The sequence below is a fragment of the Hemicordylus capensis genome, chromosome 6, assembly GCF_027244095.1.
Source record: "Hemicordylus capensis ecotype Gifberg chromosome 6, rHemCap1.1.pri, whole genome shotgun sequence".
Taxonomy (NCBI): Eukaryota; Metazoa; Chordata; class Lepidosauria; order Squamata; family Cordylidae; genus Hemicordylus; species Hemicordylus capensis.
In genome coordinates this window covers 17281809-17298962 of record NC_069662.1, presented here as the reverse complement: position 1 = coordinate 17298962, position 17154 = coordinate 17281809, and the positions used below count along the sequence as shown (strand labels likewise).

General features: G+C 46.9%; 1 protein-coding gene across 13 annotated transcripts in view; it reads left to right on the top strand.

Moving 5' to 3' along the window:
* Positions 1-13694, top strand: part of LOC128331669 (zymogen granule membrane protein 16-like) — a 93252-nt gene extending 79558 nt beyond the window's left edge. For 12 of the 13 annotated variants that reach the window (XM_053265368.1, XM_053265370.1, XM_053265367.1 and 9 more), the window contains 3 exons: positions 10069-10133; positions 11826-11964; positions 13280-13694. In XM_053265368.1, coding sequence (XP_053121343.1) covers positions 10070-10133; positions 11826-11964; positions 13280-13613 — 537 coding nt within the window. In that variant the 5' untranslated portion in view covers position 10069 and the 3' untranslated portion in view covers positions 13614-13694. Of the gene's footprint in view, positions 1-7931; positions 8042-10068; positions 10134-11825; positions 11965-13279 lie in introns of those variants that run through there. The other variant, XM_053265362.1, reaches the window with a different exon arrangement.
* The last annotated feature ends 3460 nt before the right edge of the window (positions 13695-17154 follow it).

Genomic DNA, 17154 nt, shown 5'->3' with positions numbered 1-17154 from the left:
GAAGCACCAGTGCTTCTCCCCGTTGTAAGGGTACTTTGTTAGTTGGGATGTCATCTGTTATTTCTACAGTCCCTGCTGTACATAAAACTAAAAAATGCAGGCCGTGCCCTCAGGGTTACAGTCTAAGAGCCAGACAAGGTGAGACAGCTGTGAATCATCTCTTTCAATGTTGATCATAAGCAACCATAGGCCCATAAGCTGGTTTGGATTGGGATATTGGGGGAGCATTATTTTCTTTAAACTATTTTCATTGGTCTCATATTGTTCATTAGGGTGTACACATAGGTTTCCCCTAACAGGTTAAATAGGATTACTCAGCTGAAAATGCTACCACCCCAGTCTGTCATTTTCTCCACTTTATGTGCCAGTTTATTATTACTGAGAGAGTACAGCAATTTGTGATACAGGATGGGGATCTGACCTGTGCACTAAAGGAAACAGTAATAATATTGTGCATCCTCATGAGAGGCTCTTGCTGAAATTAAAAATGAGTTTGCGTCATAAGATATGCATCTTTTTGCATTAGTGTTACATTCAGGGAGTGTAACTTTCACCAAAATATCAGGAGTGTTGGCTTCCAATCCCTCCCTCCAACTGCTAGACCTTCCCCACTTCCTAGAAGTCCAAAATACTGCTATCTAGACCCTTTCAAGACCAAGAAAATTTTCTTATTCCACCTCTAGGAGTAGCATAGCATACCTGCTTCTACTCAGGGGGCTACCCATTCCTCTAAAAGAATTCAAGAATCACTGCTCTCACAGTCCTTCCAGCTTGATTTCCACCAACACCTCCACACGTTCCAGATACTCCAGGAGTCCCTGCTTCCATCCAATTTTGCCTCCCTTTGAAAAATAAATAAATAAATGAAGTTGATATTAATAATGTATTCCCTGCAATGCAGTTGGCATTTTGTGGCCAAATGTCTCCCCCAGGAGGCTGTGTGTGTGCATTGCAGCTGAATGTTAACTTAAACCATGTAGATTTTTTCATAGACCTTATACAAGAGAGAATAGAAAGGGTTTCCAGAGTTCTTTTTAAAACCACACATTCTTAGGAAACTACTGAAGCCTCTTTATTTGCATTTCCCATTAGGGATGTGCACGGAACCGCGGAGGTGTGGTCTGGCACCGGCGGGGGTCTTCCTTTAAGGGTGGGGTTATTTTTTTGCCCTTATCCCCTTCCACCGCTTTCCCCCCCCCGCCGGTGCTCTGTTTTTTGGAAATGATTTTGGGGCAGCAGCGTTCCTCCCAGCGTTGTTTCCAGTGTTGTTAGCCGGAAATTCTGGAAGTAAAAAGTGCGCGTGTGTCTGCTGCCGCAAGTGTGACGCGCATGTTGCGTGCGCACGCCACGCACACAATGTATGCACGCAATGTGCAATGTGGTGGGGCATGCGCGGGGCGGTGGGTGCATGCGCGCTTGTTACTTTCCGTATTTCCGGCTAACAACAGGGGCGGGGGGGGCAGGGAGGAATGCTGCCACCCCAAAATTGTTTTCATAAAACGGAGCACCGGTGGGAGAAAAGTGGTGGGAGGGGGAAGTGCAACCCCCCCGCCCTTAAAGAACCACCACCCCCGCAGGCGCCGGACCGCTGGACCTGGCCACGTTCGAACCAGTTTGGAGGCCTCTATCATGGCCTCCGGACCGGTTCGTGCACATCCCTATTCCCCATTCCCCTTTTTATCCCTCCTGCCAGGCTATCCTCTATGCCTTGAACCACCTTTGTTAAGGTTCGGAACACAGGAAGCTGCCATCTACTGAGTCAGACCATTGGTCCATCTAGCTCAGTATTGTCACCATTGATTGGCAGCAGCTCTGTCTCCAGGGTTTCAGAGAGGGCCTTTCCCCTGTCTGAACTGAGGTCCTGCTCCATGCAAAGCACCTGCTCTGTCACTGAGCTACAGCTTCTCCCTTAAGGGCAGAAAACAGAGCCAGCCTTAGGGGTGGGCCAGGTGAGCAGCTGGCCGTTACAGGGGAAGGGAAATTCGTAACTAAGTGACTGTTTCCACTTCCACCTGCGCTGTCAACTCTCAGGCCTCAGGGAGCAGCCCCAACGACCCGCAGAGTCTGGCCTTGCTCCTCTGTAATGCCAGGTCAGTTCAGAATAAGACCGAAATTGCCCACGATTTGATCGTGGATGAGGGAGCTGACCTGGCATGTATAACTGAGACCTGGTTGGGGGAGGCTAGTGGTCCTGTGTGGGCTCAGCATCTCCCACCAGGTTATTCTGTTGTGGAGCAGGTCAGGGGATGTGGGTGGGGTGGGTGGAGTGGCCGTGGTCCATAAGAATACCATTTCCCTTACCAGGGCCCCTGTGAGACAGCTGGCTTATATCGAGTGCGTATTTTTGTGGCTGGGAACTAGGGATAGATTGGGGATTCTGTTGGTGTACCGTCCACCCTGCTGCCCAACTGACTCCCTAACTGAGCTGACGGAGCTGGTCGCAGAGTTGGTGTTGGAGTCTCCTAGACTTTTAGTGCTGGGGGACTTCAATATCCACTTTGGGACTGGCTTGTCTGGTGCGGCTCATAGCGGCCATGACAACTATGGGCTTATCCCAATTTGTTTCTGAACCAACTCACATTGCTGGCCACACACTCAATTTGGTCTTTTGTTCGGATCAGGGGGGTGTTCCGTGGGTGGGGGATCCGGTGGTTTCCCCATTGTCATGGACGGACCACTACCTGGTTAAGATTGGTCTCACAGCCGCAATCCACCCCTGTAGGGGTAGTGGACCTATTAGAATGGTCCGTCTGAAAAGGTTGCTGGACCCTGTGGGATTTCAAAAGGCCTTGGAGGATTTTGACGTTGGTGCGGCCGGTGATTCTGTCGATGCCCTGGTGGGAACCTGGAACAAGGAACTCATCAGGGCAGTAGACATGATTGCTCCTAAGCGTCCCTTCCGACCTGCTGCAAAAATGGCCCCTTGGTATACTGAGGAGTTGCGGGGGCTGAAGCGGTTGGGTAGGCAACTAGAGCGCAAGTGGAGGAGAACTCAGTTTGAATCTGACAGGATATAGCATGTCAACCATTTGAAGAGTTATGCGGTCGCGGTGCGTGCGGCAAAAAAGAGCTTTTGGTCTGCGTGCATTGCAGCTGCAGGTTCACACTCAGCAGAGCTATCCCGGGTTGAGAGGAGTTTGATTTCTGTTCCTTCTACTTCAAATCAGTCCCTGGGGTCGTTCTGCTGTGATGCCTTTAATGTTTTTTTTGCTAACAAGATCTCCTGTATTCGGGCCAACTTAGACTCCACTGTTTTTGCAGGGTCTATGGAGAAGGTGTCCAGCAATCCCTCCTGCAGTATTAGATTGGATCAGTTTCAATCTGTGACTCCTGAGGATGTGGACAAGCTGCTTGGGGCGGTGAGGCCTACTACCTGTTCTCTAGATCCTTGCCCAACTTGGCTGCTTCTATCTAGCAGGGAGATTGTTGGAGATGGCCTAGTTAATATCATAAACACATCATTGAGGGAGGGTAGGGTGCCCCCTTGTTTGAGGGAGGGATTGATTAGACCACTCCTAAAGAAGCCTTCTTTAGATCCCTTAGTGACGGACAGTTACAGGCCAATCTCCAATCTCCCTTGGTTGGGCAAGGTGATTGAGACGGTGGTGGCCGACCAGCTCCAGGCAGTCTTGGAGGAAACTGATTATCTCGATCCATTTCAAACTGGCTTTAGGGCTGGCTATGGGGTTGAGACAGCCTTGGTCGGCCTGATGGATGACATTTACCGGGGAATTGACAGAGGGAGTGTGACTCTGCTGGTTCTTCTGCATCTCTCGGCAGCATTCGATACCATCGACCATGGTATCCTTCTGGACCACCTGGGGGAGTTGGGGATAGGGGGCATTACTTTGCAGTGGTTCTGCTCCTATCTCTCGGGTAGATTCCAGATGGTGGAGCTTGGTGACAGTTGCTCCTCAAAACGGGAGCTGTTATATGGGCTCCATTCTGTCACCGATGCTTTTTAATATCTACATGAAACTGCTGGGTGAGGTCATCAGGAAATTTGGTGCTGGGTGCTATCAATATGCGGATGACACCCAAATCTACTTCTCCTTTTCATCTTCAGGAAATAGCACCCATTCTCTAAATGCCTGCCTACAGGCCGTAATGGGCTGGATGAGGGAGAACAAATTGAAGCTGAATCCAAGCAAGACGGAGGTGCTCATTGTGGGGGCTCAGAATTTGAGGGATGAGTTAGATCTCCTTGTGCTGGATGGGGTTACACTCCCCCAGAAGGAGCAGGTGCGCAGCTTGGGAGTACTCCTGGACCCAGGCCTCACCCTGGTATCTCAGGTGGAGGCCATGGCCTGGAGCGCTTTCTATCAGCTTCAGCTGATTTGACAGCTGCATCCATTCCTCAGAGAGGATGACCTCAAAACAGTGGTGCATCAGCTGGTAACCTCCTGGCTTGACTACTGCAATGCGCTCTATGTGGGGCTGCCTTTGTATGTAGTCCTGAAACCATATTATAGCACTTACACTTACATTTATATACCGCTCTATAGCTGGAAGCTCTCTAAGCGGTTTACAATAATTTAGCATATTGCCCCCCAACATTCTGGGTACTCATTTTACCGACCTCGGAAGGATGGAAGGCTGAGTCAACCTTGAGCCCCTGGTCAGGATCGAACTTGTAACCTTCTGGTTACAGGGCGGCAGTTTTACCACTGCGCCGCCAGGGGCTCCTGGTGGCGCAGTGGTAACATATTATGCCTGTTTTGAAACAGCTACACTGGCTGCCGATATGTTTCCGGGCAAAATACAAAATGCTGGTTATTACCTTTAAAGCCCTGAACGGCTTAGGTCCGAGTTATCTAAGAGAGTGCCTTCTTTTACATGATCCTCACCGCACGTTAAGATCATCTGAGGAGGTCCGTCTCCAGTTGCCACCAGTTCGTCTGGTGGTGACGCAGAGGCGGGCCTTCTCTGTAGCTGCTCCTGGGCTATGGAATGCACTCCTGGCAGAAATTCGTAATTTGAGATCATTGCTGTCCTTCAAGAGAGCCCTTAAAACGTACTTATTTGGCCTGGCCTTCCAGAGTTTTAAATGATTAATTGTTTTAAATTGTTTTAAACTGTTGCCCTGATTTTCAGGGCTTTTCGCTGTTTTATTGGTTTTATTGTGTTTTAATAGTTTGATTTTAATTGTTAATTTGTTTTAATTGTTTTTATCATGTTGTGAACCGCCCTGAGCCATTTTGGAATGGCGGTATATAAATCTAATAATAAACAAACAAACAAACAAACAAACTGCCACAGTCCACGTCTATGCTTTGCTTAAAGTGGGGGAAATTAGCACCAAATGGATGCAGACCCATGAGCAGCAAGAAAATCGGGCACATGGCTACCATTCAGTTTGGGAGGATGAGGTCCCCCAGCTGCCGCAGCCCCGAATACTTCAGGGGGCTGCCAAAGCCTCTCCCCCGCTTTCCCTCACACCTTTGGGGGCTGCAGGAATTGCTCATGTGTCCTCGCTTGACTGTCCCTTGCACCACGTGTGCTGCATTGGTCTTCATTTACACACCATTGGAGTTCGGTCAGGCAGAGAAAGAGCACATGCACCCTGACTGCAACAGTACGCGAAGGAGGCACCGAGTGCAGCAGTCAGATGAGCACCTCTTGCATATTTCTCTTTGTGGCCATGCCCCCTTGCATATGATGTCGCATGCAGGGGTGTGGCCAGTACATGCTAACACATGCACACATTACCCAGGGGCAGGGGGCTACCAGTCGAGCTCGTCCCACCAAGGCCACCAGCAAACTCCCTATGCCCCTGAGGAAAATATTCAAAATCTTGCAGGATTGTGGTCACGGCGTTGTTGCACTGCAAGGGGAATAAAGAGAAATGGAGGCGGGTCTCTGAAAAAGAGTTATTTTACTGAGGGATAATGAGGGTACAGGAAATGAAAAAGTGGGTGGTTAATCTTGCAGCACATTTACCAAGTTACAGTACTGGGAAGGGTGATAGAGGTTTGAGGGTGAAAGAAGAGAGAAAGAGAAAAAGCATTTGTCACAGCTACCTGAATTCAAAGGTGCACCTAGGTAATTTTGGAGCCTGGACCCAAAGGCCTTTTGGGGCCCACCCACTCCCATTGCCGCCCTCAGCAGCATAATCGCGTGCTCGGCTGATCGCCTCCAGGCACAGTGTGTGCGGGAAATGGCGTGGCCATCCCTGGCCCCCAGAAAATTCTCAGGAGAATGTGGGGGCCCCCAGGGAGTGTGGGGGTCTAGACTTCCTCCCGGTAGTCCAGGGGAAAGGGCATGCCTTCCTGAATCTAGCTGAGGAATCCTTCTCTCTGTGGAGCTCAAGCATAAAGCGAGCTCATTTGGTGTACTCAGATGACATGGGGTGCATAGTCTGATGGTGAGGTGTAAATGCAAGGGCACCCCATGCCCTTGCAAGAAAGCTGGATAGCAAAAGTGTGATGGCAGCTGCAGGTGGCAAAAACTCCAGCAAAAGCGTGATCCCATGTTTGAGGGGATGTTTTATAGGCAAAAACATACCCTGAGGCAATGAATGAAGGCTAGAGGAGACGAGTAGATGATCTCCTTCAGGAATTTCCTAGAGACCTCAGGAGTTCTTGCTCCTGATAAGGTGTGAATATTAGCTATTGAGTTGGTTAAGTCATGTGGCTCCCCTGTATGCTCCTTTAGACAAAGGAAGTTTCATGAAAGAGTGATTACCTTTCATGTGATCATGTTCAATCACCTGCATAGATGTTTGGAGAAGGGCACATCATGCATTCTGGCATATACTTGCTTAATTTTGATAACAGGAGGCAAGAAACGAGGTAGGAAGGTTCACGTAATCTTGAGCTTATCAAAGTGATGAAGAGTGCTTCCATTCCTTTTCCTTTTTTCAACTCTAACTGGGTCTGTCCTATAGGGGGAAAATGGCAGTTCAGTCCCCAAATAGCAAAACAAAACCAGTTTGGTGAGAAGGGAGCAAAGCAAGAGGTCTTGAGACAGTTCTTTAGTATTGAAGAACTACAAGGATTTGTATTTAAGGATAAGGTTACGAACAAATGTGAAAAGGCCTGCAGCTTAATTTCAGCTATAGCTCATGGCTGAGGAGAGAGACCAAAAGAAACAGTCATCTCTGGAGAGACAAAGTGGAGACAAACACTGGAAGAACAAAGAGGGAGGAGTCAGCACTTTTGTTCATGATGCTAAAACCCCCCAGTGGTCACTATGAGACATTGCAGCAGAGAGCTGATGCTGCCAGGGTCCTAGGTCCAACATATCCTCCATCTATCCTCTATTTTGTGTTCTGTTACAATTACAGTGTGAGGTTAAAATAAATTAAGGGGAAATTAGACCTGCACACAGCATAATCAATACAATAACCCATATAATATTATGGGTTAAAAATTGTGTATGCAAAATTTGATATCTGATGGTCTTCGGGAAGTATGAATTTATTACACACAATTTAAAAAGTTCTTCCAAATATATAAACGCCTAACTGCACTTTATATGTTGCTCCTTGTTAACAAGGAGCAACATATAACGTGCAGTTAGGCGTTTGGCTTGTGGTTGCCCTAGCTGTGACACTTGCCACATAACTGGGTGGGTTCAAGCTAGCTGACCACAGATAATAAGGTTTAGCAAAACATAGCTGAAATCTGCCAGATGGCTGTTGTTAGGGCAGAGATAAGATTCAGGATGAGGTAAGAGCAAACGATCTGACCAAAGACTTGTGCAGTGAAGGAGAGGAGGGAGTTATGAGAAGAAGTCAGATTGATCAGAACCAGACAAGAGGTGGGCCAAGCAAAAGAGGTGGGTGGGCAGAAGGAAGGACGACTTGGTTGGGATAAGCCAATCATAAAGGAGTATAAAACACATTACTGAATATGGTCTTGGATACCTATGAGGTGGGGCTATAAAAGTTGGCTTGTAGCGGTCAAGTGTTCCTAGCAACATTGCTTTTTGATCCTTTGATATTGGCACTTCCTATCATTGAGAAGCAGAATTCACCAAGCATTGGAGTCTCCACCCACTACTAGGGAACCTGAGCTGGGATCAGACCATCGTGAGACAGGTTAGTTTCACACTAATGATGATGTGTTGTTGCAACAGTGATCCTGAGCTGGTAAATAGCATTTTATTTTATAGTACTCCAAAATAGCACAAGTCTAAAAAGGCTTTCTCAAAGTACCACTGTTTTATTGTGCTCTGAGTGTTTGGGATAAATGCCTTTGTCGGAGGCTTTCTGAATAGGTCATTTACTAGAATTTCATTGCTTTCTTCTGAGGAGGAAAACCCTCAAGTGGCCGTTTAATGTTTTTCTCCTCAGAAGAATTTTTCAAAATTCAGCCAGCGGTGTGGCGGCAATGGTGTTGGCCCATGCCTAAATGGTTTAGTGGCCCACCACCTTCACTGCAGCCACCCGCTGCTGGCCTCTGTGGCCTCCACTCGCCTGCTGTCATCGCCACCGGTTTCTGAGGCACCCATTCACAGCCGCCATTACAGTCTGCTTCCTTCACTCTGCCGGCCACAGCGTGGTAGAACGACGTCCCTGCCACAGCACCAGCCCATCCAAGCGCTAACAGGTGCTGCGTGGTGATGTCATGATATTGCAGTGAGGCCAGCAAAGGGAAGCAAGGCAGCCACTGTAGGCTGCAGAGGCCAGAGTGGGTGGTGGGCGGGGCTGTGGCGGAGGGAAGGGGCAGGTGAGTGCAATGGATTCCCTCCCCTGGCGGGCCACGTGCAGGATGCAAGGCCGTAGATACGTCGCGGAGTACAATAAAACAGTGGCACTTTGAGAAAGCATTTCCCCCGTTTGTTCTCTCTCTTATATTGTAGTTTGCAGCCAGATTGGTAAATGGTATTTTATTCCACAAATACAGCCCTTCCTCCTATGCCATAGTCCTGAGCCACAATGGAGAGGGAGCAGTCTGGCTAGTGTTGACTGCTGGACATAAAACAAGCACACTAGCTCCAGAGGTGTGTTTAAAGTATTGACTGCTTCGACCCTAAGGAAGCAGGCAGACATATCCCTCTCAAACAAAGGCACCAGTCTTCTAGCAAGAGCCCTTCAAATGTTCTGTGGTGTCATCTGTTTCACAGCTGAAGCCCAGGGAAGTGAGAATTATTGGGCTGGCCTCTGGTGACTTATATGAAGAAGCCGGATGTCAGTCATTTCTGGTTACACCCATCCTTCTTGCCTTAAAGTCTCCGGATATCCAGATGAACCCCAGTATAGCTGAAATAGCTTTTAGATAACAGCCAGTAGATTTTTGCTTCTTGCAGCAAAGTAGTATAAAACCTGTTCTTAAAATCTGAAAAACTTCGGCAGTCTGCAATGCCAGTATTGTGTGGATTCATCTGGATAAGTGACCAGCCAACACAGAAACACAACTTTAGTTCCAAAAGCTTCCGCAAGGGGTAGACAAAAATACCTTGAGGATGAGGTACTTTATTTTCTAACAGGGTACTATTGAATAAATAATCGTTCATTTGATTTAGTTATCGATTTGCTTTGGTTATTTGGTGCATCTAGTAATAAAAACTTGAGGTCATAATCTTTACCTCAGAACAGAGAGCACGCATAGAGGAAACCAATGGAATGGCAAGTTGGACTCTAGAAGTTCTGCTGCTCTTTCACTTGCTTGGGCTAGTGTTATGGGGATGTTCAGGAGCAGCCAGGACTATAAAACTGTGCTTCCAAGATGCAAATTGGTTTTTTAGAAATTTATCATATGGAAGATATATTATTTATTTATTTATTTATTCATTCATTCATTCATTCGATTTCTATACCACCCTTCCAAAAATGGCTCAGGGCGGTTTACACAGAGAAATAATAAATAAGATGGATCCCTGTCCCCAAAGGGCTCACAATCTAAAAAATATATATGTCTCTTTATGAGGAAACTTCCTCATAAGGATTGATAAAATATATCCAGGACCCATTAGGTTATAATGAAGGCAATTTCTGACCTACACTAAGGGTAAGAGATAAGATCACATTAAGCCATCTACTGTATGTGGGCTGGTTCAGAGGGCACAGCAGAATATGGGATCTGCTGGAGAGCTTATTTCAGATGTTGTTTTTATTCCCTTTAGGATGTTTCCCCAAATCGTGGTGCTTGTCATTGCTCTTTTGGGAAATACAGTTTCTGCAAATGCAGGTAAATGCCTATTACAATGCTCCTCTTGAGTGCTTGAGAGAGAGAGAGAGAGAGAGAGAGAGAGAGAGAGTTTCATGCAGCACCGTCCTCTTGCACAATACTTCAGATTCACAGAACTATTTGAAGATTGATTATACTCTTTTTGTTTATTCGTGGAATGGTTCTACAACTAGTACAACTTCTGCACACTCTTCTTTCTACATCTTCTGAACTATTCATTCCACCCCTTCACTTACTCATCTCACTCCACCCCTGTTCCTCCTCTAAACTCCACCTTCCTGTTGCTGCTTCTGATATAACATATTGCTATAGAAAGATGCCAATACGCATCACCCTCAATAACATGAAGATGTTTAGTGAGCCACCAGGGATGCAAAATTCTTCCTAGGCCTCCTATCCCATTCCTCAGTCCTTTATGGGCTGCCACAGAGCCCCAAAGTAAGTAACGTCCATGGTAGAGCTGCTGCCACTCTGGATATTTTGGGCTCAGAAATGCCAGTTTCCGCTTCTCTTATAAAAAAGACAAAAAGAGAACCCCCCTGATATTAGCTGGTAGCATTAGCCAAAACAGCAGCATTGGCGGGCTGAGTGTGAAATGGTCCCAGCCACATGCTTCTAATTAAAAAGGAAAATGTTATTTAAAGACATCAGAATTCACATGACATTTAACTGTAAACAAGCAGTCTCTCTGAATTTCTTGGCCCCCCCTTTTTCTCAATACAGATAGAAGCAATCTCAGAGAGAGAAGGGATGACCACCAAACCAGCGTTTGATGGGCCAGTCCAGGTTGGTTACAGGGAGGTGGGCCAGGCTTGTACCAACCCATCAAAGAATAGTATGCAAATATGGGGCCATGTTATGTTATAGAAGTAGAAGGTGATTACCTTGTGTATATGGGACCTTCTAAATCCACATCTGGTCACCTTGTAATGAGACAGAGCACACGTATGTATGCACATACATACATCTCAGTGACAAACCAGTAACAAGGGGGAGGAACAAACTGTTGGGTGATAGAACAATTCATAAAGTAATTACATGCTGGTACAGTGTCAATCAAACACAGTTAGTTGGGAAATGGGATTTCTCGTGCTTTAGTAATATGGTGTTAGTCTGGTTAAGATGACAATTTTCTTTACAAAATCAGCCAATTGCCTTCACATCCACTGCCATCCCTAGACATGTTCTTAGGAGGGCTGACAGTTACATGGTCAGTGGGGCAAGTCCATTCTGAACATGCTAATATGTCCATGACTTTCAGGTTACTTTACCTGCTCCATGGCTGAGGCCCATCACTAAAGAACAATCTGATTTGAATTGTTTCAAACTGAGTCTGGATGCAGCCTGAGCAGTATTTATGTTTGCCAACATTCCATGACATCACAGCAGCTCAGGCAAGGGATAGGGATGGGCTCCAGTGTTCCCTGTAAGAGGGAATACCAGATGTTGTTGATTACAGCTCCCAGAATCCCTAGTTGCAGTGGGCTTTGGCTGAGGATGCTGGGACTTGTAGTCAAGAACATCTGGGATTTTCTGTTAGAAGGAATCCTGGTGGGCTCATGGGAGTTGACTATGGTTTAATCTTCTTTTAACTATTCCTGAAGGCTTCAAGATAGAGCTATTTCTGACTTTTAAAAAATACATCATAGACACTCTTGCGTGTAATTTTGTTCTCTCATCCCTGATCTCCAGTACTATCCCGGAATTACCATCCCTATTCCGGGGAATACGGCACTCCAGCAGGAACGGCTTTCTCTTCTTCTGGTGAGCATCTATGTGGCCCTATCACTGGATTCCGGGTCTGGGAGGGTTCTTCATCCTACATCACTGGGTGAGTATATACAAGACAGTATTCATAAATGTAACAAGAGGAGGGATGTGAGATTGTACCGCTTCCAAATATAGATAGCAAAATGGCAATTTGAATATCATCACACATAACCTTTCTACCTGTACAAAAAAACTGGGATATCATGGAGAAAGCTAAGTTGGAATGCATCTCCACAGTATGCTAGATTTCCATGGGCAGGGAGCTTTCTATATAAAGGGACATTCAAAACATGCCCCCTCCTGCTGTCTTAAGTAGCACAGAATAAAAAGCACTGTATCAGACTTTCCCCTCTCTGGATCTGTAGATCAGCCCTTGAAAGGAAATTGAAGTGAGAAGAGAGCAGAACTTGTCGTCTAAAGAGAAGGACAAGTCACGCTCCTGAATGGTTTGGTCATAGAAGGGTTACATCAAGGACAGGCCAGAGCCATGGAGAAAGCTAAGTTGGAATTCTTCTCCATAGTATGCTAGAGTTCCATGGTTATGGAGCTTTCAGTGTAAAAGGACATTCAAATCATCCCCCCTCTTAAGTAGCACAGTTTAGAAAGGACTGTATAATACTCCCCCCACCCACTGGATCTGTAGATCAGCCCTTGGAAGGAAGTTAAAGTTGGAAGAGAGCAGAAATTGTCATCTAAACAGAAGGTCACACTCCTGAACTGTTTGGTCATAGAAGGGTTATATCAAGGACAGGCAGCCCACAGCCTTCGGTAAAGGTAAAGTGTGCCATCAAGTCAAGCTGTACGCAAATTTAGACCCCAGTTAAGACTTGGACGTCAGTAGTTAGAGAAGCTGGAACCTGAAATATCACATGCAGGAAGTCCTTCTCTGTTGACCCAGCACAGATGGAGGAGGAGGCTTCCAGTACTGCTACGAGGCCTGACTACTTCAGTGACTTTATCCTGCCAGCCAGCCTCAGCTAGGGTCGCCGATGTTACACCCACAATATCCCCTTTAGTGCCTGAAGATGTTTTCAAGGCCTGAGTGCTCCCTAAGTTAGGTCCCACCCTCAGACCAAGAGATTTCTGGTTCAAGCCTTGCATCCCTGACAATGACTAGAACTTTCAGAGTATCTAAACCAGGGCTGCTCAACTTCAGCCTTTCTGCAGATGTAGACCTAGTACTCCCATGACCTCTGACTATTGGCCACTGTTGTTGGGGATTATGGGAGTTGTGGTCCAAAAACATCTGGAGGGCTGAAGTTGAGCAGCCCTGATCTAAACAAGTAGCAAAACAGCCCAGCAATTTAATTTTCCAGCCCAAAGAGCACACCCCAAAAACCATCAAGCCTTTTTTTTGCTCTCCCTCCTTTTCCTAGAATCCAACTGGAGTTCAGTAACACCTGGAGCAATAAGCATGGCATAGACACGTCAAAGATGCATGAAGTTCTCCTCTTTCCTGAAGAGTATATCACTCAGGTCTCTGGCAAAGACGACACCTACATCTACCAGCTGATCTTTGTGACCTCTCTGGGACGCATCTTCTTCTTTGGTCAGCCCTCAGGATACAGCTTCAATGCCTTCCCCGGGCAGAAGAGCAATGTCCTGCTGTTCATTAGCGGCCACTCAGATGCTTACGCTCTCAGAGGGATTGGCTTTCACTGGGATGTACCTGTTTCGCCTGTGAGAGACTGTCGGTCTGTTAGAGGCTGATTAGTTTCACTGGTCAGTATGTACACCCCACAGCAAATAACTGTCCATTCTCAAAGAATAAACTAACCCAGCAGGAAACACCATGTATCTTTGTTTTCAATTACTAGCTGGGCTTCATTACCCTTCCTACTCCAAGTCCATTTTGCTCAAGCTGTAATTACTGAGGTGCTTCACACAACACGTGTGAAGCACCTGACTGGGTTCTGCGGGGAGAGTGGGCTTAGCTGGGGAGAGCTGGCTTAGATGAGCAGCCTCTTGTCACTGGGTGGCCGGATCGGCTGCCCACACAGCTGCACGGCTCCATCATGGAGTTGGCGGGGGCTGTGGGGATCGTGGGCCATGTGGCCCCCAGGAGTTCCAGGATACCCTGTGTGAGTGCACGGGGCATCCTGGAGAGACCCCCGACCCTGGGAGGCTGCTTGCAGTCTCCTGGTTGGGGGTCTACTCATGTGTCACTGCGTGCTGCAGCGACACACGAGCAACCGAATAAGGTTAACGGAGCACTCGCTCCGTTAGCCTCATTTAAGGGGAGGGGGAATTAGGCGGGCTAGCCACCTTGGGAGCACCGGGCTTGCCTGCGAGCCCAGTGGTCTCCACGATCCCTGGAAAGCGGGTTAAACTCCCTTGGGCCGCTTTCCAGGAATCGTGGGAAAAGCCTCACTGTGTGCGCATTCTTTGAAGGGAGAGCATTCTACCCTTTAAAGCAGGTTCCTAACTGGTGTGTGTGTGTGTGTACTAGTACCTCTAGATGTACTTGAAGGGCTTCCAGTGGGTACTCAATGTTGGAAGTTAAAGGACTTTGCGCTGTCTCTTGTCTCAGACAGTGGAGGACAGACTAGTAAGTCAGAGGGCTAGAGGGTCAAGACATTGGTCATCCCTTCTCTACTGCTCTGACATTATCCCTTTGGATATGTAGATTGCTAATCTCAGGGATTAACTTCCTTCCTCTCTCTCTCCTTTACCTGTCCTTCTACCTTGCAACATGGCAAGCCTCTCTCACTGCACCATGTGTGCAGAGAAGATGCAGAATCCATCTGCATCCAGCTAGATAGATAGATTAGAGATCCTAACTCCTCACTTTCCTATCTAGAATGGAGTTCCTTAATAAATGCCTTATATATTGATTTGAAACTACAAATTGGCTCCAAGTTACTTTACTCTCAGCATACACGCATGCCTAACTAAATATCTGCTGTGTTGTGCCTCTGTGCACTCTGCTATAATGAGAAAGGGATTCTTTCACCACAGAGAATTTCCAACACTCAGAACCCTCCTGTCTCTCCACACTGCAGCCACACTGCTCATTAGCAGTCTTATTGGAATGAATGGGTTAAAATTTACTTCAAACGGGAGTAAGTTCAAATAATGTATTTCAGTGGGAATAATCATGAGTAACTTAGTCTGGATATAAGCCCATGCCTGGAGTAGCCGGTCTCAGATTTGTAACATTTAAATTTATGCCTGCACTCACACACGTTAAAACGCTCTATGGAGTAGCTGAGCTGAAGGTTTGCAACAGAAGGGGTACATTCGTTTTTAAAAAGTTGGGATCCCCGTCCTTAGATTAATCACTTATTCCATATCACAGAGCACAAGGAGTGCATGTGTCCCCTTCTCTCAGTCTGTAGCTCCAAAACAGTTTCTTATTTTTCAAACTCGAATGTCATGCAACAGCGTTCTGGGTAGGCGCCCAGTGGTCAATAGCTAGGCACAGGGTCAAGATCCCAGGAACAAACAGGAAAAAGTTACTCAAGAACAGAGAACTGGAACTTCATACCCAAGCAATCAGTTGAAACCAGTGTGGTGCAGAGTAAGCGAACTTCCAACCAGGGTTGATTATAGGCCGAGGCCGCACTGTTGCATCAGATTCAAAGCTTTATTGATCATGGTACCAGGTCTCCACCAATCACCAGGGTGAGAGAAGAAGAACCCCACAAAATGGTGGTTACAGATGATATACCAAAGCTTTATCAGTTATGCAAATACATTTGGCCAGAATGATACCCGTACATTCTACATCAGCAGACCAGCATCAACCGGTCATGGTACTCTAGGCTAGATACATTTTTATAACTACTGCACATGTCCAGCCTTCAAGCCACAGAGAGGCTATTGTTTATTGTTTTGCACTCACAACATCTTTCCCAAATACCACAGACAGGGAGTAAAACTTTGGTTGCTTGTGATTACTTGGCTCCACTGTTGTGAGCCAAGCCTGATTTGTACACTAGAAAAGCTCCAGGGATTAAATAAATAAATAAATAAATAAATAAATTATTATTATTCAATTTCTATACCGCCCTTCCAAAAATGGCTCAGGGTGGTTTACAAAAAGAAATAACAAATAAGATGGCTCCCTGTCCCCAAAGGGCTCACATTCTAAAAAGAAACATAAGACACACACCAGCAACAGTCACTGGAAGTACTGTGCTGGGGGTGGATAGGGCCAGTTACTCTCCCCCTGCTAAATAAAGAGAATCACCATGGTAAAAGGTGCCTCTTTGCCCAGTTAGCAGGGAGATAAATAAATTAGGCTTATTTCACCAGTGTCACAAAGTGACCAGTTCTTTATACGGTGACCATGTGTAGTCTGGGCTCAAAGGTAAAAAGAAACCAAACACTCTTCCATAATTCAGTGGGCTTTATGGAGTATAAAAGACTGTCAGAGCAGCAGCATCAGTCTAACTGAGCAGACAACAAAACAATCAATTATAGCTACTAGTAACGGCAAAGCAGTGTTCCTAACAATCATATGTGTGCAGATGTGTGTCATCTCAGTAATTACTTCTAACTAGCAAGAGATAGAGAGTCTGGAACGGAGAAGGGGGAGGGAGTTGCTTGTAAGGGGGATTGGCAGAGCGCCAAGGTTTAGTGAGCGGGAGGGAGGATGAAGGCAAAGGCTGGTTCTTGAGAGAGGCACAGTACTGGATCTCGTTGTGGGCCAGCAAGTGTGCATAACCTGGGCCTGATGCTGGAGAGCGGTGCAAACAGGGCTTCCAGTGCATTGCTGGTGCTGGGGTTCACAGACACAGTTAGCCCTTGATTCTTCGCCCCACGGCAAGAATCACTGAGCAGTCTCTTGTCTGCTGGTCCCAGGCCTCTGCTAGCTCTGCAGCTAGACAGCAGGCACTTGGGGTGTGCATACGTGCAAGTATTGCTTGTTAGGCAAAGATTGCTGAAGCCGTGTCCGGAGAGCTGACTTATTATAGCTGTTTGATCATTTGAACTCAACATAGAGTCTGTTCAAAATATCAGCATCCTTCCTGAATCTCAAAAGGTGTCAATTGCTGTTATCCTCTGGATCCTGTCTCCTGACAATTATTGATCAGATCAGTAGTGATGTGCACAGAGCGGTCCGGAGGACATTCTACAGGCCTCTGGACCAGTCCGACATGGGGCGGTTCGGCGATTCGACACCGCGGGGTGGGGGGTCCTTTAAGGGCGGGGGGAGGGTGTACTTACCCCTCCCACCGCTTTCCCCCCGCTGGCGCGCGTATTTTAGAAAGCATTTGGGACGGCAGGGTATCTCCCTGCCGCCCCT